Here is a 23,680-nt window from a genome sequence, read left to right as displayed (position 1 = left end):
GCTGAAGAGAAAGGGAGGTGGGTCTGAGGAGAGCAGAAATTTTCTCAGTGCCTTCTTTACAATTTGATCCTTCTAGTGCCTGATTCAATGTGAATGCTCCCAGAAAGTGAGGCTGAAAACTTTGAATGTATTTGCTTCATTGAGCATGTGTGTCCATTCTCAAAGTCATAGATTTCATGAAGAAGAAAGAATTAATAGGAAGCAGCAGATAGGAAGAAATAAGAACCAGGGTTAAGGCTGCTATTTTCTGGTCTAGAGCAAATGCCTGTGTACTGGGGCGAGGGATGGCGGGCAGGGGATAAGGTAAATCATCCAGAAAATGATTTGCAAAGCTAAGCCATTTTGACTCTGAAGATTACAGGCTATTATTTGTTTATTATAAAGGCAAAACATGGTTTCTGTTCCCTCATTCCTTGAATTTTTTTCTGTCAAACCTAGTCAACATTCTTGATAGAAGACTATATAAATGAAGTAGGAATATATAAAGGAAATGTTGATGTAAGGATGGCCAAAGTTGGGAAAGCCTCTAGAAAACGTGCCCTTAGTAGGGCAGTGATGTGAGCTGCAGACTTCATGCCACTTGCACTTGGCCCTGTCCAGACCTGTGTCATGTGGTCAGGAGGTGCCAGAGGATGGAGGCGAGGAATGTGACGATAGCCAGTCAACGGACCTGCTGCAGATAACAGTAAACACCTGCTGAAAAAGAGGAAGAAAAAGGAAAAGCGAAGGAGGAAAGAGAGAGGGGGGAGGAAAGAAGAAAGGAGGGAATAAAAGAAAGACCAAGAAAGGGGGAAGAGAGGAAGGAAGCCTGGGCTTGGATTAAGAAGAAATGAATGTACATTTCAGCTCTTCTTTTAACTAATTGTGCAGACCTGAGAAAATCAAATTCTTGGAATCTCAGTTTCTTCATTTTTAAAAATGGAGATACTTATATCTACTCCACAGGTATATTGTAAATATTAAATATTCGGGGTATGAATCACAGTTCCAAAAACTATTTTGACTTTATAGAATCAGTACCGATGCAAAAGTATTTTCACAAATTTGAAGAACATTCATCCACTGCATTGAATATATCACAATTACTTACATTTAACAGGAGAGTCTAGAAAACTTTAGAACCTACCAATCGTGTTCCTAGGAAATCACAGAATGTGTTTCCAGGGGCTTCAGTGGCATGGAAGGTGTTGGTCTACTCGAATATTTACAAGACCTATTCAGACTGGTAAATTTTTTTAATAATAAATGAGTGAAAATATATTGGCTCAAGTAAGAAAACCAAGCTACTGATTTCTAAACAAAACACATAATCCATAGCTGGATATTGGCGGCCCCCTCCAAGATTAGGGCACATAGATGTGCTGAAACTTTTCAATTATTCAAACCAGCTTTAATGGTTTTGTAAATATAAAAATGTGCTCCTTCTTGGGTGTAGGTAAGAATATTTAATACTTCTAATTCATCTAACCCTGTAAGTTTTACAGTATTCCAAGTATATTCCCATGTGGATGGTACTGAATTCTGATCATATTAATTTCCATCAGGATTTATCAGATCTAAAAGACATCCTGCAAATAAGCTACAGCAGTTCTTTTTTCTTTGGCAGGGGAAGGGGGGACTCATGGTCCAGGAATCAAACCCGGGTCTCCCACAGCAGTTCTTTTTAACTTATTTTTTTAAAGCAGAAAACAAAGGGATTCACTTAGAGATGAAAACACAAAGAATCCTCTTAGCATCACAGGAGGAATTAAAATTCCTTCTATTTTTCTTATTTTTTTTAAAATTATATACCTTGTAGAACTCATTTTTCTGACTGAAAGAGCATGGAATAATATACATTGTGTCATTTTTGTAGAAGAAAACCTATGTGAAGGTATTCTTTGGTTTTCCTTAATATGTATCTGATATAAACGTTTGTCATGAGCAAGCTCAGAGCTTGGACAGAATTTTTTGTAATTGTGAGTAAGTTTAAGTACATGGAATTTTATACAGGTCTCTCCTGTGTTGCTATTGCATCATGTACATGTATGATATTTTCTTCACTATTTTTTCTATCTTAATATAATGTGGATTTTATTGTATTAATCTTCCATTCTTAATACTGTACCACATTCCTGCTCAGAAACTGCTCACTTCCGTAAACTTTTTTTCCCTCCTGGCATGAAATGTATCCATTTATAACTGCCGATTCCCTGTTCTATTAGTATCCAAAAACGTGGAAGGCCTCCCAACCACCATTTCTGCTGAGTCCTTAGGATGTGCAGTATAAAATATAGACCTAACAGTTTATGTTATAGAATGGCTTTATTTATTTTGGTGACTGTTTATAGTTTTTAAATAAACGACTGGACATTTAAAAAAAATATTCAGGGTATGTATACAATCATTTTGTAAAGTGTCCAGTAGTGTTAATCATTTTTAAAACGTTGTTTAAAACAATGTGAGATCATGACTGGAGACGATTTGATTTTGCAAGTTAATTTCCAAGGAACAACTTGAGTAGTGTGGGATGGACTGGAAAAGCTTCAGCCCCTGGAGCTGACCTAGTAATGAAGTGGATACTGTACCTCAAGATGGCATTATCAGTATTGATTTTACACAGGCAGAACTAAATGAGGATCATAGAGGAAAATACCACGAGATGGCAGCAGAGTTCTTCTCGTGTTACTTCAGATGTCTTAAAGGCACTTCATTAAAGTATAGCCAATTAAATACTTCTTAAAACACGCATGCCACACCTATCTCTCTTTGCAGACATTTTGCAGTTTGCTTGTTGTCTTCTCTGCAGTTGGAAGTCAGGCATCTCGGTAGAAACATGCCATAGAAACTAGGAGCCTATGGGTACGGAATCAACCAAGTTTCTGAAAATGAGTTTTGTCACATGGAAAATGGGAAACATAATAGCACCTATGTCTTGGGGTGTTGTGATTTCTAAATAAAATTATGTTGGCAAAATAATCTGCACAGTTTTGGGTATGAACACTATATGTTGACAATATCTCCTTTTCTTTCTCTTCTTTGAACAGCAGTCCAAGAGTAATAGAGCAGGAAGAGAAAAAATAGATGGTATTTTAGACAAAAAGTAGGCTTTGCACCCTTTCTATCTTCCTGAGGAGCAGCCTATTGCTTCTCTGGGGCAGACAGTTCTATTGTTAAAAACACTGATACAGCTTCTGTTCTAGACAGGTGGTGCACCCTGGGAACTGCCATGTGGATAAAGGAGAGACCAAGAGAAATCTGTATTGAAGAGGACCAGGAAAGAGTCAGGTTGATGAGAGAAAGTCTAAGACGCCATCATGGAAGGCCAGGAGCAGATTCAGAGAGAAAAATTCCAGTGGACTCAGTTGGCCAAGAAAATTTAAGAACAGGTTATCTAGTAATTAATTCTGAATTGTTTGCTGTACTCTCATGTCACCCACAGTCCTTTAAATCTAAAAAAGTCCCCTGAACATGTACCTGTATTTCTGGTGCTTTGGTGACTACCTAGCAGAGGGCAAAAGGGAGGAGGCAGCTCTATGTTCGCAAGTGAGGGAACAAATAGTAGAGAGGCAGGCAGAAGAGCAGTTGAGCTTTCCTAGGAATCTAAAGAAATGCCTCATAATATGTGGCAGCAATTTTAACAAAAAATAATTTTTTAGTTTTGAAATAATCTCAAACTTCCAGAGAAATTGCAAGAATTAGTACACATACACACACACACACACAATTTATCTTTTTCCCAGAGTAGCTTACTGTTCATATTTTACCCTATTTGCTTTACAGTTTGCTCTATCTATCCATTTTTATTTTTATTTTTCTGAAACATTTGAAGGTAAATAATATATATCCTGGATCTTTACCCCTGAATAGTTAAGTGTGCATTTTCTTAAAATAAGAATAACCCTTTGCAAAATCACAGGGTAGTTACCAGCTTCAATAAATTTAACTTTGATGAAGTACTTTAGCTATGATCCATATTCAAATTCTTCAGGCGACTCAATAATAAACTTAGCAGTTTCTCAGAAGAGAAAAACTTCCAGTATGGATTCCAGTCTTTAATAAGATAATGTTTCTGTCTTTTTTAGCCTTATTTCTAATATGTCTCCACAGCCTTTATTTGTTTTCTTTCATTGTTTTCTTGTTTTATGTCACTGACATCCTCAAAAAATGTACTTCCCTCCTGTCATGGTCAGGTTCAGTGTCAACTTGGCCATGTGGTGGTGCCTGTTTGTCTGGTTGGGCAAGTGCTGCTCTGTCTGTTGCTTTGAGGACATTTCAAGGACTTAAATCATGACCATGTTATCTGCATCCACAGCTGATCATATTTGTAATCAGTTAAGGAAAGTGTTTTCTGCAATGCATGATGCTTAATCTAATCAGAGGAAACCTTTTAAGGAGGATTCAGAAGAGACAGTCTTCTTCTTGCTTCAGCCAGCAAACCTCTCCTGTGGAGTTCATCCAGACCCTTCATCATAGTTGTCAGCTTGCAGCCTACCCTACAAACCTTGGACCTTACATTCCCACATTGCCCAGCCAGCCTCTCCTGAGAGTTCGTTGAGGAACTTCATCAGAGTTACCAGCTTGCTATCTGTCCTTTCCTCACTGGCAATGCCAATTTTTATCACCTACTCAAGACATGCTCTGATATCTCCATCATTTAATTACTATACTTTTCCTTTACAACAATAAGCAATCTGTGAAGAGGCACTTTAAAACCATGTGAATACCCTGGTCATCATCAAAATTTCCCCAAAGATTTAGCATCTTTTAACCACTCCTTGCCTGATTCAGTCTCTACTGAGCTGCTTGCAATGATGATTCTCCAACTTGAACACTCTTCCACCTTACCAGGCAGCATCCAGCCTTTGACTGCCATTAAAAGCCCCATATCCCTGCATTTATTTATCTACCTATTTATTATCAACATTTTAGTGTTTACTACTGTACTTAATAATTGTGATGTTCAAATTGCCCCAGATGTGGCCAAATGAAGCCCTTCAGGTTGGCACCTGTGTTTTGACAACTTGTCTTCATAATGATATTGATCACTTCCTTACTTTCTCGCACAAGATATTCCAAGCTCATCTTTTACCTGCCTTATCAGCCATTCTTCTGGGGATCACTGTTTACTTTTAGTATTAGACAACAAAATCTGAGTCCAGCCATACTCATTGCTCCTGGGTTGTTTTTGCTTCTTGGGAAATATTTGCATGCACACACTTACATGCATGTGCATGTATTCACCTACAGACATATGCATTCTTCCATGCACACATATGTACATATATACATATATATGAACAGATATACATACATATGCATATCCATATTTCAGATATCATGAATTCTCACTGATATCTCATATTCTTATTCATCCCCATAGTTTGTTTTTTTTTTTTGGCCTTCCTAGCTTTGATTCCTATATTAAAGCAAAAGTTCTTGATCTCAAGAACATAAAGGATTTGTGGCCATTTGTTAATAAATAATAAGATTAAGCTAGCAGAAAAAGAGAACCTCAAGGATTCAGTAAATGGGAAGTAAATGGGAAAATCACTATAAATGTGTCTTTCCATTTATAGTTCATTCATTTGAAAACATTTTTCAGCACCTACTAAGTATCAGACACTATTTTAGGTACTGGGAACACAGCAGTGGACCAAACATTAGAATTACCTGAGTTCATAAAACAGATAGTCATGCACGTAGGACACACAGTAAACAAATTAACTTAAAATATATAGCAAATGTTAATTGTGAAAGCAAGGAAAGGAGTGTGGGATGCCTGAATGGAGGCAGAGGCTGGCATTTATAGAGAGTTTAGGGACAAGTGTTTCTATGTTTATATTTGAGCCAAGACCTGAAGTAAGTCAAAGAGAGTCCTTGAAGATACTGGAAACCAAAATTCCAGGCAGAACAAAAGTGGTTAATTTGCCCCAAGAAGGGCATGATGGAGGAGCAGGAAGGGGCCTTTGTGGCCAGATTCTTGTGAATGGGGGAACGGTGGTTGGAACTGAGCTCCAAGATCAGACCCTATAGCCTTACATGCCATTGTAAGGATCTGGCTTTCATCTAAATGTGAAGCCAGTGCGAGGTTTTGATCAGTGAAGTCATGTGATCAGACTTCTGTTTTAAAATAAACACTCCAGTCACTTTATGGATAATAGCTTATGTGTGGAGATGGGGGAAGGAAGGAAGTCCAATTAGGAGGAAAATGGTAGAAGATAAAGATGAGTTTGAGACATTGCAGTAATCCAGAGAAGATGAGGTTGGTTCTAGGGTTGCTGCAAATGTGTACATGTTTAAGGTAGTTACAGGCATCCATTCAGCAAGCATTTATTGAAAGCCACTGTCTGCCAAGCATTGATACTTTCTGAGGAATACAAAGATGAATAAAACACAGTGAAAGCCCTTGAGGATCTCATAGTCAGTTCACAATGTGGTGAGCATGTTAGATACATGTACAGATAAGGTAAAGGTGATGTGATAAGCCCTGGGTTAGTGGTCAGGGTTGTTCTGAATGAAGTGCTGTAGCCCCAACGAAAAAGGATTAGCTATCCCTATCCATGGGCTCAGGGGAAGCTATGGTGTGGAGGTGATATTGAAAAAGGGAGGAGGCTGATTGAAATAAGAAGGAGACTATGATGCTCCTGAGGGCGAGAGATGTCATCCTTAGTTCCTGAATTTCCAGTTCCAGTTGTGATCCTCATCATGGCCTGCTAATTGTCACATTCTTGGGTGCCCAAAACTTGCAATGGTTTTACAATAAACACCCCTTACATGAGCTATCTTAAGTGGGTTAATATTCCTTGCAACCAATAACACTAATCTGAGACACAGAGAAGATTAGAATATGGGATCAACAGATTAGAATCTAATCATGTGGAGGCACAGGACTAAGGAGTGAGAGGAAGAGGATGGGATGATAACGAGATTTCTGGCTCACGCACGATAGCAACATAATTTACTAGGAAGGATAATTCAGGATGAAGTTGTGTAGTCTCTTTACAGACATGATGTGTTTGAATTGTCTTCAGCATGTTGGTGACACTTCTGGAACTGAAAGATCCAAAAGGCTTTGGTAAGCACCGCAATTGAAGCTGTGGGGATGTATAGGAAGATGAAAAGAGGCAAATGTGTAAGCTTGAAGAATGTCTACACAGTAGTCAAAAGAAGAGAAGCCAGCAAAGAAGACTAACAAAGCAGTTGGAAACAAGGAAAAAAAAAAAAAACAGGGGAGAATAAAGTCCGTAGATACCAAAAAAGAAAAGCATTTACAAGAGAAGAAAAAAGCTTGAAATCCTTTTACTTGAATGATTTGTTATACCATGCCCTTTTTATTTCACTTTTTTGTACAGACATCTTAACTCCTACGCTAGGTTATGTAACAGTGTCTGGGACCACAGACTCTCTTGGGCATTGCCAGCCTTAGCAGAGTATCATTAAGAAAGAATCAACAGAAGTGCATCAACTGAATGAATGTCTATGCCATAATTCTGTAGACCTTTAAGGTGTTATTTCAGTGAGTAGGATTTTGTTTTAATTGGAGCCAGGACAAATAATGAATATGAATTCAATACATTTTTAACAAATATAACAGAATAAAAAATCAATTAAATGCAGATATAGATTGGTATAGGTCTAAGTCTAGGAGTAGGAATAGGCATAGGAATAGGTCCAGGCATAGGCTGAGACACAGACTTAGATATAGGAATAGAAGATAATATACATACAGTTACAGGTATATAAATATGCATATATAAACATTGAGAAGTCTTCTTATTACATAGAGCTTAGTTTAAGAGTCCTAAGACACCCTTTCTTCCCCTTGTGGTGTCTTCTTGGGGTAGACCAGAAAACCCTGTGTCTTGGTTTCTGAAAGTATCTATTGAAATTCTTGTTTAAAAGCACTGGACAATTTCCCTCAAATGTGGCCACGTGTTCCAGCTGCATCAGGCATCTCCAGTTGTTCCACCGCTGCTCAGCTGTTTACCCTGCTCTCTCCCCTCCTCCTTATTCCTGTCTGCTGTTTGTTATTCGTAGAAATGAAGGTAAGTCATTATGTCTCCCTGGGCCTCACTTTTCCCCAAGTGTAGATTCAGGTGATTTTGTATTGATCTTTAAGCATCCACCTACAATATTTTCTCTTCTGCTCAGCTTATTCAGTCTCTAAGTGGTGGAACTGATGTCTGCCTTGGTGTGTTGCCTCTGTACTCCCAGTGCTTCTAGGCATCCCTGTGTTTTCAGTACTTACACTAGTCATGGCAGAGACTGCTGACTTGTCTGCTCTCCCCATTCTTCAGTGAGTTTTTGGGTAATATGACCCTGAGGTACACTGAATACCTAGTAGAATACCTGGTACCCAGATGATCTTCCACAAATGATGTTGAACTGAACTGAAGTTTGCCCAGGAGACCACACATTTACTTTCTAATGCTTAGTGTGCTTTTATCTAATTGTAAATGCAAACTCATCTATTTATATAGATGGATATTCCTTGGCTGTGTGTTTAGAGTGGAATGTAATGAAGTTTGTATTTTGCATCTCATCTTCTTCTTTCTCTCGGTTTATTTTGCTTTTATTACAGAAACATGGGAATGTAGTGAGCTATTATGCATATGCTTGTGTGTATATATACATATATATATTGAGAGGGAAGGAGAGAGAGAGAGAGAGAGAGAGAGAGAGAGAGAGAAAAGAATAAAGGAGAAGCAAAATAATTTTCAAAGATGTTCTGGGAATTCAGCTAGGAACAAACTATTGTCTTTTCCAATGCTGGACCCCAGAATGAGCAAAGACTTTGTAAATACAAAAGACAACAATGAGCAAGTGATGATGCAGCCAAGTCTGTGGTTTAGAGTGGAAGGTGTGTTATGCATGACTTGTGTATGGAGAATTTTCAGTGTATCAGACTGTTCTCAGAGTAGCCCCTTAAAAGCCATTTGCAAGTGCCTGTACAGCTTCAAAATGTCTGGTTAGTTGAAATGATGTTAACTGTCCTCTGGCCAAGGAAGGTTGTAAGTTCTGTGTGTGAGCTTGGAAGGGGGCTGCTACAATAATCTTCTGAGTAATGTCATGTTTCATGAACTTTTTTAAAGCACGGAGAGAAAAACAGTCTTGTGGCCACCATCCATCACTTCTAAAGCTAGTGGCAAAGCCATCTTTGACAAGACTTCTGCGCTTGAAGCCAAACCACCAGCAACCACTCTCTCACACAAGGCTTCCTGGCTTAACCTACACTCTGCTAACCACATAGACAACGCCCTCTATTTCTCTATTGCAAGAGGGAGTGGGCAACTGGGGATAGAGGGCTTATGAAACCAATTTCAACGTGCTGATAATAATTTGTAGAAATCTAGTGTGGGTTGTGAGAGATGGGGTGGTGAAGTGCTTAAAATGGACCCAGAAATGGACTGTTCATAAGAACAAGTGAGAAAAACCTGTGAGATGATTTCACGTGGGTGACTTTTATAATGCTCTATTGGTATATATCTTGCACATGCATACTGAAGATCGTTAAGTGCATGCCTTTTCCACCCATATTTCTATATACTTTATTTATACATTTTACACATTTATTACTATCTGTCATGCATTAGTTATAAAGACATACACCTGTTTTCTCTAGTAGACCTTATAGCGCAGACTTTATCATTCAGTTATTGGTGTCACCCCCACTCTACCTGGAATAGTGACTGATACATTTTCCTTGCCTAATTACTATTTCCCTAATTACCTAATCCTATTATTGAAATGGAGGTAAGACAAAAAAACATTGGTGAAAATTATTATGAGGAGTCAAAAATGAGTAAAACTAATAAAATCCAGGGCAAAAAGAATATGTTTTGACTCCTGAGGATGTATTATAATCTAAATAAGGTGTTATTCATGAAAAAGCAAGAAAAAAAGCTTCTAGAATGTTTCATTTTCTGAATTTATCATTAATCGTAAGTATAGTATAAATTAATAATAAACTTGTACTAGGTACTTAATTGTTTAATAAAGTTTGTGATATGGTTCCCAATTTCAAGAAGTTTAACATTTAGTAAAAGTAATTATAAAAACAGAAACTAGAACTAGCAATTATTTTACTATGTTTGTTTACTTTTCATAACAACAATATGTGGGAGATACTGTCATTTTTCCCATTTTACTGACAAGGAAACTGAGGCTCACAAAACGTCCATCTAATCTCTGAGACTATTCTCTTCAACTCTACCCAAAAGACAATCAGAAGAAATGTAGCAAATGTCCCAATATAGTGTAATGCAAATCTTGATATCTCAATACCAACATGAAGTTATACAACCTAATAGCACTGGTTTAATGACAAAAGGAAAAGCTAAATTTGTCTTCCTGTAAGAGCAAGCATAAGCTATGATATATTGAGTTCTAGTTAACTTTTATGCTTGAAAACAAGGGGCTTGAAAAACATGTTATGGCCTCTCTAAGAGCATAAATAATCTCATTAAATGGGATTATATGCGAGAAAATTAAAAGTACTAAATCCTGATTCCACCTTGATGCTGTAGCTGTCCAGAGACTGCTGAGCCCTGTCTGTCCACTGCCACCTATTCCGGGCACAGGACATTCAGTCATGGATAAAAATGAGCTGGTGCAGACGGCCAAACTGGCTGAGCAGGCTAAGCGATATGATGACATGGCAGCCTGCATGGAATCTGTAAAAAAAAAAAAAAAGCTCCTTTTTGTGGAACAATAATTGATCATTTGTGTTTCATTTGATGGTCATACTTTGGATGATAGTTGAGATTTTCATGCCACTTGATCTAATTAAGAACTTCCATGTAGATTCGCATTCTAATAATAGGTTACATATTCTCCTTAAAAAATAGTATGAGGAAAGAAAGAAACAATGGTAACGGAACCACAGATAAGAAGACTGAACCATATCTCACCCAACTAAGAGAGACGACGCTTTGATACCAATATCAAATACTCCACTGTGACCAGATCCAATCAGAATATTTCTCTTTCAAGTGGACAGGAATGTAAATCTTCAGACAGCAATGAAATTTTTAGCTGTGAGATGGGTTGGGGCTCAGAGAATATTGAAACAACAGGTTTTGAGTCAGGGACTGTTGAAATAGCATGTCGTTTCAAGGGCATTCACTGGGAGACTAATATTTCAACACATTTCAAATGTGACTTCCTTGTTGTAAAACGTTTAGGCTTAAAAAGTGAAACTGGATAAAGTAGTAAGAGCTTCCAAGAGAAAAATCATTCAACTTGAAGACATTATGACAGAGAAATTGGGGGCTCTGTAAATAGATATGTTCCCAGCAGCCACATTCCATGTTTATTTCTAGAGAGCATTGATTTGAGTAGGACCCACTCCCCAAGTTAAAATATTATATTGGTGAGTGATAAGTTCAGACTCCCAGTTTCACAAGAGGGAACTATGGAGAAAATTGAAAATTAAGTGACAAAATTCGATTTTTGAGAATTAGGGAAATTAGATAAATAGTTCCATCTAGCCTCCTCTCCCAAATCCATACGATATTTATTTCACAGTGATTTAGTGAGTACCTACATAAAATAAGCTCTGTGCTATTGTCTCATCTATTGAACTTAAGCGATGATTAACTGGATAAGACTACAGCCCACCTTGGTAAAAAAGCTGTACATATTAAACTAATGCCAGTAATTAGAACACTGGTTCTTTTCCTAATATTTATTAATTCTTTACTTATCATTAGCCTTAGATTTTGGTAAAAATGCTGCACATATTAAAATAATGCCAGTAACTAGAATACTGGTTCTTTTCTTAATATTTATTAATTCTTTACTTATCATGAGCCTTACATTTTTATCCTTTTGGCTTTTGTTTGCATGTGCATTTATGTGATTTATCAGTAGGAATCAAAATGGGATGAATGAAAATCATATGGAAATTTTAATTACCTATTCTGTAGCAGGTTGGAAAGGACTTCAAAGAATTAACAACTTTAGTCTCTAATAAATAGTCAGGGACTGTTCTATTGTAGAAGAAAGCATAAGAGAACAAGACTATAAACCATGTGTTCTTAGATTCTTATATTTGTACATATAACAAATTTTTTCCATAAAGTAAGTGTGATTGGTTAATCTTCATGGTCCTTGTTAGACATGAAAGGAAACAGGCGTAGATTTATTTTTTAAAGATGAATACTCAGAATGCCTGAACCTTGCCTTGCAATCCATTCTCCCCCATAGTCTTAAAACATCAGTCTCCTACCTCACCCCATCTCATTTCTCAGCCCTTTTTACCCCTGGAGGAAACTCCCCTCAACTCTTCTAGTTATTTCACACGACCTTTACTTCCATAGTAAATAGTGTGCTGACACTGCTAGCCTTGATTATTGTTTTTATTTTAATCTTAAGCAATATGTATTGACAATCTGCCACAGGAAATTAAAACTTAGCTTTTCCACACTCACCGCTAGCCCTACTCCCAGCTTCCTAACATTGCTATATCACAGCTTTTAATTAAACCATTCTCATGACAATCCAAATGTTTATACTGTGAAGTTCTCCTTTTATTTAAAGCCCACTATTGCTGTTGTAGGTGGTGAATGCCTCCATTTTTCATTTGTCTAGTTATTGTATGACTGAATCTATTGATAGTTTTTCCAAATGTCACGTTGTCTGCCATGTGTTTATCCATATTGCTTTCCATATTCTCAAATCTATCTCTTTCTTTCAGAACACCCAGAGACCTCCATTCCTGAGCTTCTGTGCTAACCATACTGCTTGGTCCTAGGCCTCCTACCAAGCTATCATATTGAATATTCTTTTTACTGCTCAATTGTGTTAGACATCCTTTGTGTTAGAGGTGACATCTTTTTCCTAGTACATTTTTCATGGCTAGGAAAAAATGATTCCTTTCATTTTTACTGAAAACAAAATCATCTTGTATTACCCTGAGAAAAGGTGGTAATAAATTAATTTTTGAGTCTCAACATACCTGAAATATTTTATCATTGTATCGGTTACTTTGCCTGGGAATAGAATTTTATGTTGACAATTGTTTCTGCCCAAATTTTGAAACTAGAGCTCTCTTGTCTTCAAGCTTCCAATCTTACTGTTGAGAATCTTGTTTTCACATGATTCCCAAACTTTTGGGAGGTAGTGGGCCATAGTAGTTAAGAATCAAACACCACAGTTCAAATCCATACTTCGACTACCAGCTTGGCTAAGTGGCATTCCCTGTGTATCTCTTTCCCTCTCTGTAAAAGGGAGCATAACAAAATTCTATTCATACTACGTCCATCTCTCAGGTCTCATTTTCTTTTGATTATTTTAATTTGAATGAGGGGAAAAATATTTTGGGTAAAATTCACTTTTGTGGATCTTTAGTTTTTTATTGATGCACCCAATGGTTTGTATTCTAGATTCCCAGTGAAATACAACATCTAAGACCCACTACCTAGGCACATATCTGCAAGCACAAACACAGGTAATTATGGTATGTCAATTTCTAGAAAAATAAAGTATATTGGGATAATGTTTAAATTATAGACTTTAAATTAGAATTTTATTTTGAATATTCACAAATATGAAGTTTCATAGCACCAAGAATCTTCCTCTTTGTTGAGATTTTTTCTAATCTTACATTGATCAGTCACACAAAATCAGAAGGTGATTGCAGGTGAAACCAAGTGTACCTGAGGCTGAGTAAAAATTTAGTGATGGAAATGGGTGGAGGGGGAATACAGAATGATATTAGATATGCTCCATGGAAAAAAATGTTCTGTTTTAAATAAACAAAGTTATATAAATAAGCAAAGATAAATGGTTTTTGTTTTGTCCAATGTTAAGTCTTATCAGGGATTTTAGAATGCTAATGTGAACTGTGAAACCTACAGAAGAGATTAAGTTACTTTATAAATTAAATTGACCCCAAATCTCTTTAACTTTGGATTGTACATTAATATCCTCCCCAATAAGTGAAAATTTTCATTTAATGCAGGAAAGCCAGCATTTATAGTTCACTTCAAACCAGCTCACTCACAGATTCAGCTATATGGATCTGCACTTATATTTTGAAGACCCCACACATAAAAAGGGGAAAATTCATTCTTTTTGCAGAAGAGATTGATTCATTAAAAAGGGGAATATTAGGAGTAAGGGCAATGATAGAAGTTGCATGTCTACCAAGAAGTGGATGCCCAGTTGAGATTGGACATGTGAGATGTTTATTGTAGGAGCAGGAGAAGGTAAGAGAACCTTCAGACTGAGAAGTAGGTCTTATATTTATTAGAAAAGAGAGAGAATGAAGGAGAATTGGGTAGCAGGAATCTCAAACTGCACTGCAGCTTCAAAAAAAAGGAGTCCTGGAGTCCAAAATATTCCGTCAGAGAACCCCACACCCCTTAGGAATGGGTCTGCCTTAATACCCAACATGCTCAGCAACTGACTAAGAACAGCCCTTGAGAAACACGGTAAGTACTTTGAAGCTCAGCAGAAAGGGTGGCCTATCAATTGTGCTTAGTTCAGTGGGAGATCGAACAGCATCTTTTCATTGGCTTAGATATAGGCAAAAAAGCTAGTCAAACGATGTAAAGCACAAATGTTACAAATTCGTTAAATTGCGAAATTAAAATAAACATTTAATTGTTTGTTGTTAACTAGTCATAAAAATTAGCTGTTTTGAAGTGGTTTCCCCCTTTTTTTTTAGTAGATATTATTTCTAGTAATGTCTTTCACACCCGCAGATGTGAGGTTGAATTTACAAAGTAACCTGATTTGGAGGTTGAAAATGTGGACTGTTTGGCCTTGGATAATTCCCTTAAGCTCTTTATCCCAGTTTCCCTGTGTGCAAACTGTTGTAGCCATCTTCTTCGAGTATTACAAAGGCTAAAATAATTTGTGTGATAAGTCTAGGTGAGTACTATAAAAATTCTTATTAGCAAGGACTAATCCTGAGCCTGAGGCACTACTTTCATATAATATAAGCCCTTGTAAAAGAGACTCTTCCTTCATTTGATGCATTGCTGTCTTCCAGAACAGACTTATAAATAAGAGTCTGGCTAATATAATGTCTTTTAGAAATCCCCTGTTCCAAAAGTTAAGCATGTCTTTTAGAATAAGAAAAATTTTCCCATACCCTCAAAAGCTAGCTCATGCTTTTCCCATGCATTTTTTGTTGCATGCCATCTAGATCAGAAGCCTTTTGATAGTTGAAAGTTGTCTTTGTGCTTGCATTTTTTATTCCATATATAACTTCCCATTCTTACATAGTTGCAAATATGTATTTTTCTTGTTTTCTTTTATTAAAATAATCATGATATTAGAGAGCATTTACTGATAACTTTCTAGGTACCAGGCACTGGGCTAGCAGGGAATCCACCTTGATTTATTATCTTCATTACTCTATGGTCATTATGACATTCTTAAAACAGTATTAATTTTGTAATTACTATTTCCCTTCATTTTTAAGACAAAAGAAAAATTAAGAGAACTCCTTTGTGAAGGGGTGCTGATACAGTAAATAAACAAGCCACTGTAGTTTCATGAAACTTGGGGACTGTAAAATGCACAGGAAGACATGTTTTGTTCTGAACATCCCTTTATTAATATTTGGTGCTATAATATTTTGGTGCCAGACAAGATTTAAATGCAGATGATGTGATAATGAAACAGATAAAAGGTCAAACAATTTAAAATTCAATATAAACTGGCCAAGATGGCTAATATGCAGTGTTTGCTGTGGAAACCCACACACGAATACACAAATCTTTCATCCTCTCATTTAATTTTTTGCTTCTTTGCTTGGCAATCTTAATACATTAAATACATTTGATACTATGATTTGACAAGCTCTGTAGCGAGAAAGGTCAACCCAAAGTGTGGTGGTTAGGAGACTGTCTCTGGATTTAAATAGAATGCTGCCTCTTCTACTTACCAACTGGGTAATTTATGCAAGTTACTCAAACTCTCTAAACTTCAGTTTCCTTATTTACAAAATGGGACTAAGAATATTTAATAAGGGAATTATGAGGATTGGATGAGGAGATATAGATAAGGCAGATTCTTCCATGCCTGGTTTGAATAAGCAAGCAATAATCATTTGCTTTGTTATAACAGAGATACCATTTTTTTGACTCTTTGTAATACTTGCTTTGCAAAATTTTTTTCCCTTTGAAAGAAATTCAAAAATACCCCTCATAAGTTATATTGAAATTCTAAATATCCCTCATAAGCTATAGAACCCTTATAGAATAAAGCTCCGCGTCAGTCTTCTTAAACTCAAGAGGAACTCAGGTTTAAGGCTTTTAGAAGCATAATCATTGAGTAGATATATATATATATATTTTTTGCATGGGCAGGCACTAGGAATTGAACTTGAGATTCCAGCACAGCAGGCAAGAACTCTGCCTGCTGAGCCACCATGGCCTGTCCAAGAGTAGATTATTTTCACAGACAGTCCCAGTTAGTCCTGGCCATGGGCATTCTAACAGTAAACACTAGGCTTTCTATCTAAAAAAAAAAACAAAAAGAACAAAAAAAACAAATCTATAGTTGGGAATATAGAATCAATTCTCAATTAATTCCGTGTTGCACTTTACTCATAAGTCAGGAAAACAAAATCCAATTTTATAGCTACATTTTATTCAGGAAAGCAGATTCCACAAGAAATCAAGAACTCCTCAGAACAACCACACAGGAGTCACCCATCTGACTTCATTATTCAAAAGTGATCACATCATTAAAGTTAAATAAGAACCTTTTGAGCAGCAATTATAAAATGAAAACTACTCTTCAGCTTCGCAAACCTCATTTGGCTTGAAGAAGCAGCTCTTGTATCAAGGCTTTGTATTGAGTAGAGAGGTGCTTTACCTCGATGCATATGATCTAAAGGCTTCAATACTCCATTAGTACTACAGGGAGAAAGCAAATGACACACCAACTAAACAAGCACAATCCCTGGTAGCATAAAACAAAGCAAAGAAATACACAAGCAAAATAAATACCATGTTCTCCAGCACAACACTCTATATTGGCTGAGAATGATAATCATCAAATTCAGTATAATGGCATTGGATGGGAGTCCACCAAAGTCTTCAGCTGCATCTCTTATAACATTTTCTTTAAGAAAAATAATAATAAAATGATAATTCTCAAGGAAAAATGGTGAAATGTCAAATTTTGATCAAATATGCTGATTATCATATTATCCCTATTTCTCAATGTGCTTAAAATGGCTTATGATTTTTTAAATATAAAAGGGTAAGTTCAAAAATGCTTTCTGTGGTATAATGGAAATTGCGAGATCAGCATTTGAATTCTGATTCTGCTACTGAATTGTTATGTGAACAAGAATGTGCCGTTTTCCTTGTTAGACCTTAGTTTTATCATCTATAAAATGGCTCTGCTACTTCCTTATTTGCCGCATAAGGTATTTTATAACTCTTTAAAAGGAATTAATGTAAGAAAATACCTAGTAAGGTCTAATACATAACAAACTCTAAACTCCCATTAAATGTTAAATGTTATCTGAAAAGTAATATTGATAATGGTTATTGCTGCATATATAATAATTCCTACAGTCCTAAGAAGCACAGTGTCAACAGTGGATTTTTTCTTTTCTTTTCTTTTTTCACTTGGGCAGACACCAGGAATCAAATCCAGGTCTCTAGCATGGCAGGTAAGAACTTTTCCATTGAGCCACAGTTGCCCGCCCAACAGTGGATTTTTAATGTACCTTATGAGATTGAAGTACTAGTGAAAATTACAAAATGGTCACACGCACTGACCAAGAAAAATGAAGAAATAGCCTAGATTGAATTTATAGCTGGAATTCTGGAGTTCAAAGAGCTTTAAATGAATAACAGTACCAAGTCTGGCCATGCTTTAGTAATGGTTAAATTAAGTTTCTTAGAAACAGACACATCTGATAGAAGTACATGGAAGGTGAACAGATTCCTGTTAAAACAAGAGCAAATTTAAACTATGCTGTGAGAAATGAGGATTGACCAGGTTCACTTCCAAAAGTCTCAGAGAACAATAAACTTTTTTAAAAGAAAGAAAGAAAGAAGTATAAAGGAGGCTTTCAAGAGCAGGTATAAAGTCACCAGCTTTGAAAAAGTAAATAGATATTTCCAGCTGTGTAATCATTTAATGGAGTTCTTGACTAGGGAGAAAACACACACAAAGGTGAGAGAATTTGAGCAGAAATAGCAAAATCAAAGACCAAAAGGAAGAGATGTGCAGAGATGGGATCAAAGAAATGAGTGATGAAGAGTTTAAGCAAGAATAAAAGCTCTAACTCCAGACCTCTCAGAGTGAACAAGAAGGGAAAGGGTGGCAGCTATAGGCATTAAAGAGGTAAGATAGTTATGGCATTCACCAAGTAAGATGGGTCTAATGTTTGTACAAAAGTCCCATTAGAGAAGAAAAAAAAGAATCAAGGTAAGGAGCTATTGAACAGAATGTGGTTATTAATCAAAGCAGAAAGAATAAAATAATGGAGCAGTAGACATGGCCACTTAAAAGTAAGCGGCAAGGTGGACACCTGGGAAGAGAAGGTTTCAGGGAGAGTCCAGGTTTCCCTGCAGAACATGTTCTGTCACAGGGTGATCAAGATTTATCCTCTGGCTGCTCATGGCAAATGGGAGAAAGCTTAAAACAATTTGTATAAAGGAGGAAGGGAAATATTAATAAAATCCTTTGAGATAACAAGGAAAATGATATTGTAAACTGAGAATCTATAAAACTTATTAATTCTAGTTAGAGGACCAAGGCAGGAAATTTGCCTTCAAGCTTGGAGAGAATAATATGAAATGATGGTGTGCCGGTCTGAATCTGTGGTAGACCCCAGAAAAGCCATACCCGTTGATCCTCATTCAATATTGCTGGGTGGGAGCATTTTGATTGTTTCTATGAAGATGTGACCTACCCAATTGTGGGTAGTAACTTTTGATTAGATGATTTCCATGGAGGTGTGTCTCCACCCACTGAAGGTGGAATTGCTTGCTGGAATCCTTTAAAAGAGGAAACATTTTGGAGAGAGTCCTTTTTGGTAAAGCCACGTGAAAACCAGCAGACACCGCCATGTTCACCATGTGCCCTTCCAGCTGAGAGAGAAATGTTGAACGTCGTCAACCTTCTTGAACGAAGGTATCTTTCCCCGGATGCCTTAAATTGGACATTTCTATAGACTTGTTTTAATTGGGACATTTTCTCGGCCTTAGAACTGTAAACTAGCAACTCATTAAATTTCACTTTTTAAAAGCCATTCCATTTCTGCTATATTGCATTCCGGCAGCTAGCAAACTAGAACAGATGGCAATGCAGCCAGGACACATAAGGGCAGAAAAATGGTGATTTTTTTCTGAAATTCAGAGAAAATGAGAAGAATATCCCCAAAGCAAGAAATCAATGGTTACTCATTCACAAAATGCAACTGATCAAAAATTGATTTTCCCTGTAAGAAAATGCAAAAATATCTGCCTCTATATAGAAATTACTGAAATATAAGATGTTATAAAATCAGTAGAATTCCATGACCAAAGGATAAGTGAAAATAATTTGGAACAGAAATGAAGTAATGAATAAAACTGCACATATAGACTTCTTATGTGGGTGTTATTGCTGAAGCTTTCCTGTTAGAATATACATGTGGATTCTGAGCAAGAGGAAACAAGCAAAAGGGGTAAACGATATACATGCTGACCACAGTCAGGTCTCCTGAAGATACTATTCTATGCATCCTCTAAAATGGCCTTCTAAGTGCAATTCTCACTAATAGAAGAAAGGCACTGATAACACAAATAAGGACAAAATATCCCAGAAGCTGATATATGAATAACAAACCTTCCAGGTGTGAGCTGAAAGAAAGTCTGACCTGAATATGTGGATGTAGTAGCGAGACCAATGAAGGTCTTTAGTGCATTCTTTGGAGAGGAAGAAGTTAAAAATAAAACTGAAAATAAAATGATCATAATAACAAAAACAATAACAATGTAACTGCAGGTGACTTTATAAAGGTCCTATTATTTGTCAGCCATTCTAAGTGCTTTCCATTCATTATCAGTAATAGACTCCTAGCATCCTATAAAGTAGCTTCTTATTATGAGGAAACTGAAACAGAAAAAAGTTAGGTTGCCAAACTATTAAGCATCAAAACCAGAATAAAAGTCCATGCATTTTGCCAATGGAATCTATACACATAACCATTGTGCTGTACTGCTACTGTAAATTAGAATGTGAAGTTTTCAAAATCATTATCAATCATCTTAAACATAGGGGTTATAAAGCATGTGCATCCTCACCCTCAATCCTATTATTCCTTATATCATAGTGAGAAAGATGGTGCAGAAAACATTGTCTCTTCTATAGATGAGCAGACAGATACCCTGGGAGGTTTGGGTGTCATACCCACAGTTCCACAAATAGTGGCAGGTCTTTTCAACCTAAATCTTTTTTTCCTTTTGGCTCCAAGTCTTATGCCCTTTCCACAACATAGTAGCTGACTCAATTAGAAAGCAAGATAAGACTGATCATCTAGTACCTGATGTCAGGTTTCTTAAGTAATGTCTATAAGGAGTGGTGAGTAATGCTTTGGCTCTGTAGAAGACGGTCTCACACCATAGACATGTGTGTGTGGGTGTGTGCAATACAGTGTATGTGTGTGTGTGTGCCAGAGTACCAAGGCAAAAGCAAAAAGATGAGAAAAAAAGTGATTTCCTAAGGAAAATATGTGGAGATAAGCAGATGCAACCATATATGCATGTTTGTCTGATGCACTGCAAGAAAGACTTCTTGATCCAATTGGCTGAGACATTTTCATTTTGTTTTATTTGTGATGTTAACAATGGACAGTAAAATGACAGAAAAGAAGATAAAGTAGGAAAACAATACTTACTAAGAGAGTTAAGGGCTTCATAAAGTGAAACTGGGAAAAAGAATGAATCCTGCTTTTAGGAATTATGTGAATGTACAAAAGAGTTCAGAAATGGACCAATGATAACATACTTTGGAGAAGACTGAGCATAAAAGAAAAGCAATAGTTATTTGAGAGTACAGAGTTTATGAGAAATTTCTAATTTATCTCTGGAGATTGATTTTAAGGGGCTTGTATTATAGTGAGGGAAGAATTGCAAATAATGAAAGATTTTTAAATAAAAATGAAAACAGCTTTCAAATGAGATGCTTGTGCAAAAATACTCCAATTACAAGATGCTATTTTGGTGTCAGATATTTGTATAGCTATTTTTGTTATTCTTGTTGCCAGAATATCATTGATGTTATTTCCTGTGGTCCCATCCCTGGCCATCCACATATCATGTTGGGGGCAGGTGACTTTTATTCCATTTAATACAGAGGAGTGTGCTTTTCCAACCCTTTGAAGGTAATAGTATAGATTTCATCTACTGATTTCAACTAGACATCTTATTTTGAAAAAGAGAGTGGGTAGGCTATTTTCCACTTTCTCTCAATATATAATATGAGGAAATGATCATAAATTACAGCAAACAATATCTAGGGTAAGAATAGCCAAAAGAAGAATTCTCTCCATGGAAACAGGCTACTGATGGAAGTAGAGATATCTCTGCTTTTGTTTTTTTCAGTTGTTGAGAAGAAGACCTCTTGGAGATGGAACGGAGTGGGGGATCCCCAGGATCCATCTGTGCCCTCAGACTGCATTATCACAAGTTGTCACCTATTTATCAAATCAAGACGTACTGTGAATCCAGTCATCCGCAGATATGCTTCAATTTTCTGGAACTGCAAAGGGCTTTAAATATTGAAAAAAACATCCTTCAGTTCTGGAAATTGTTGAATACATCGAAAGTGAAGACACTGAAAAATTTCAATTATTACAGGTAATAAAGAAACACTGTATTTTCCTATTCTGAATTGCTATTTGTTTTTTTTGTTTTTTCTCACCCAAGCCATTCTTTGCTCTGGCTGAGGCAAATTAGTTTGCTTTATTCACCCAAAGTATAGAATTTGATGTTTCCTTCCTTATACAACTTCCTACTCACCTCCCCTATCTTCTCTGCTTCCTTATCCTTTCAACCAGTCCCAAAATGCTATTTCTCCTTTCGTTAAGAGTTATAAAAATGTCAGTGCCACTGAAAATATAATATCTTTATTCTCATCGTCTAGGAGACAGGATGTGGTGAGGGTGTTAAGTGTCAGCCATGTCAGATTTCACTTCCTGCTTCATAATCAATCCAGCATGGGCCTGCCAGGGCCCTGGTAAGTCCCAGCCTTTCCAAGGAGATTCTTGCTTCTCATCTAACCTGAGCTGCTCTCACTTCAATTACCTAGGGAAAAAGCTAACAATACCCGGCAATATCCCTCTCCTTCATCCACCTCCTGGCCTTTCTTCCATCTCCAAGGATACCAAAATGAAGGAAATTTGTTAAGACTGGTTCACATGGCTTGGGAGTTGCTTACTGGATGATTTCACAGTCTAGTTATTAGCTGTGAAGAAATATAATGCCATCCTTACGTATCTGGTTTTGGTTGGGAGTAAAACGCTTATATAAAAGCCTTGAGAGAGGCAGAAGTGAATGGAAAGTACGTTAGCATCCCGGGGACTGACTCTGATGATTTAGTAGGGTGATTAGTAGGTGTATTTATAGCACTGACGTTAATGTTTGATGAGACAACTTTTGTACTTGCAGTCTGTACGCCAGGTTGGAACGTGACCCTGAGGAAAACACCATGTTAGTCCAGGTGGAGGGAGTTAGTTGGGAGGGAATGCACAGCTCTTAGACTGGTTGATTTCCCTTGGTAGAGGATCTAATGATGAGGCTGGCAGCCAAGAAACCAGAGCTCTTGGGTTCAACTTCAGGTCTCATTAACACAATGATGGGTGGTCTTGAGTCCAAATACTGTCATGGTTAAGAAGCCAGGGTCTGGGATCAGGCTGATGAAGGCTCAAGCTCTGTCACACTGCAAATATGTACCCAACCTCTTTGTTGCTAAGCTTCCTTATCTGCGTGAATTGCACTTAGCTTAGTGCCTGGACCATGACAGCAGCTCAAAAAGAGTAGGAGAAAATGGGACTTAGAACAATGAAATGCCTGACAGAATTTTCTGATTCAACAATGACTTATTGAATACCTACTTTGCATCAATACTTGCACATGGAATTTTGAAAGAGAGAAGGGCACTTCAGGTCCAGTTCCTGCTCTGGAAAGTTGTATTTTCATTGGAAAGACAAAAGCTAATTTAAATATCATGCTATTTAAATAAATGTGATCAGACCTCAAGAATTCAGGGAAGTGGGTAATTATCATAAATTGGAATGAAGAAACTCATGAAAATATTAAAATTATTTAGAGAAAATAAGGAGTGATTTGTGGAATCTCATGCAAGTATTAGAAGCAGCTATTACCGAGTAAAGGAGAAGTAAACATGTTTCAGCAGCTATGGATTCAAATCTAGAGGCTCTGTCTCCTTAGACATAATCCTGGAAAATCATTTAGCCTCTAGGCATTTATGTTTTCACATCTGTAAAACTGATATGCTGAGTTATGGTTTATAGAGTTTGTGAGGCTAGAACAGGAGAACATGCATTAAACTGTCTGGATTGGGTTTCCCATCCTTGAGAATATCAAAAAGTAGGTATGGAAGGAATGCAAAGTCAATATCACTTCCTCTATTTCCCTCCCTTTAGCTTTCCTCAGTTCAGAGCTATAGCAGCTCCTGTTTGATTGTTTCTGTATCAGATGTTATTTATGTGGAA

The 23,680-nt window shown here is 36.9% G+C and overlaps 1 protein-coding gene and 1 long non-coding RNA gene across 10 annotated transcripts in view; one reads left to right on the top strand and one right to left on the bottom strand.

Annotated features, from left to right (window-relative positions):
- Positions 1-1,097, bottom strand: part of LOC143644037 (uncharacterized) — a 69,507-nt gene extending 68,410 nt beyond the window's left edge. The window contains exon 1 of the long non-coding RNA XR_013156470.1: positions 1,091-1,097. This is a non-coding gene — a long non-coding RNA (uncharacterized LOC143644037). The remainder of the gene's footprint in view (positions 1-1,090) is intronic.
- Positions 1,098-1,119: 22 nt separating this feature from the next.
- LOC143644036 (uncharacterized) lies at positions 1,120-21,812 on the top strand. Of its 9 annotated transcripts, XR_013156465.1 has the most exons (6): positions 1,120-1,225; positions 3,183-3,368; positions 7,885-8,027; positions 13,368-13,432; positions 17,588-17,623; positions 21,549-21,812. XR_013156465.1 is itself a non-coding variant. In XM_077112472.1 (4 exons), exons 1-4 carry the CDS (start codon positions 1,153-1,155, stop codon positions 21,719-21,721), a joined length of 468 nt encoding a protein of 155 aa, XP_076968587.1. In that variant the 5' UTR covers positions 1,120-1,152; the 3' UTR covers positions 21,722-21,812. The 9 variants fall into 9 exon arrangements, 5 of the variants coding, with proteins under 5 accessions (XP_076968587.1, XP_076968585.1, XP_076968588.1 ...); XR_013156466.1 differs by lacking the exons at positions 13,368-13,432; positions 17,588-17,623; positions 21,549-21,812 and adding exons at positions 7,014-7,057; positions 12,680-12,930; XR_013156468.1 differs by lacking the exons at positions 7,885-8,027; positions 13,368-13,432; positions 17,588-17,623 and adding an exon at positions 7,014-7,057.
- Positions 21,813-23,680: the final 1,868 nt, after the last annotated feature.

This window comes from Tamandua tetradactyla, chromosome 8 (genome assembly GCF_023851605.1).
Source record: "Tamandua tetradactyla isolate mTamTet1 chromosome 8, mTamTet1.pri, whole genome shotgun sequence".
Taxonomy (NCBI): Eukaryota; Metazoa; Chordata; class Mammalia; order Pilosa; family Myrmecophagidae; genus Tamandua; species Tamandua tetradactyla.
This window is presented reverse-complemented; position numbering and strand designations above follow the sequence as displayed.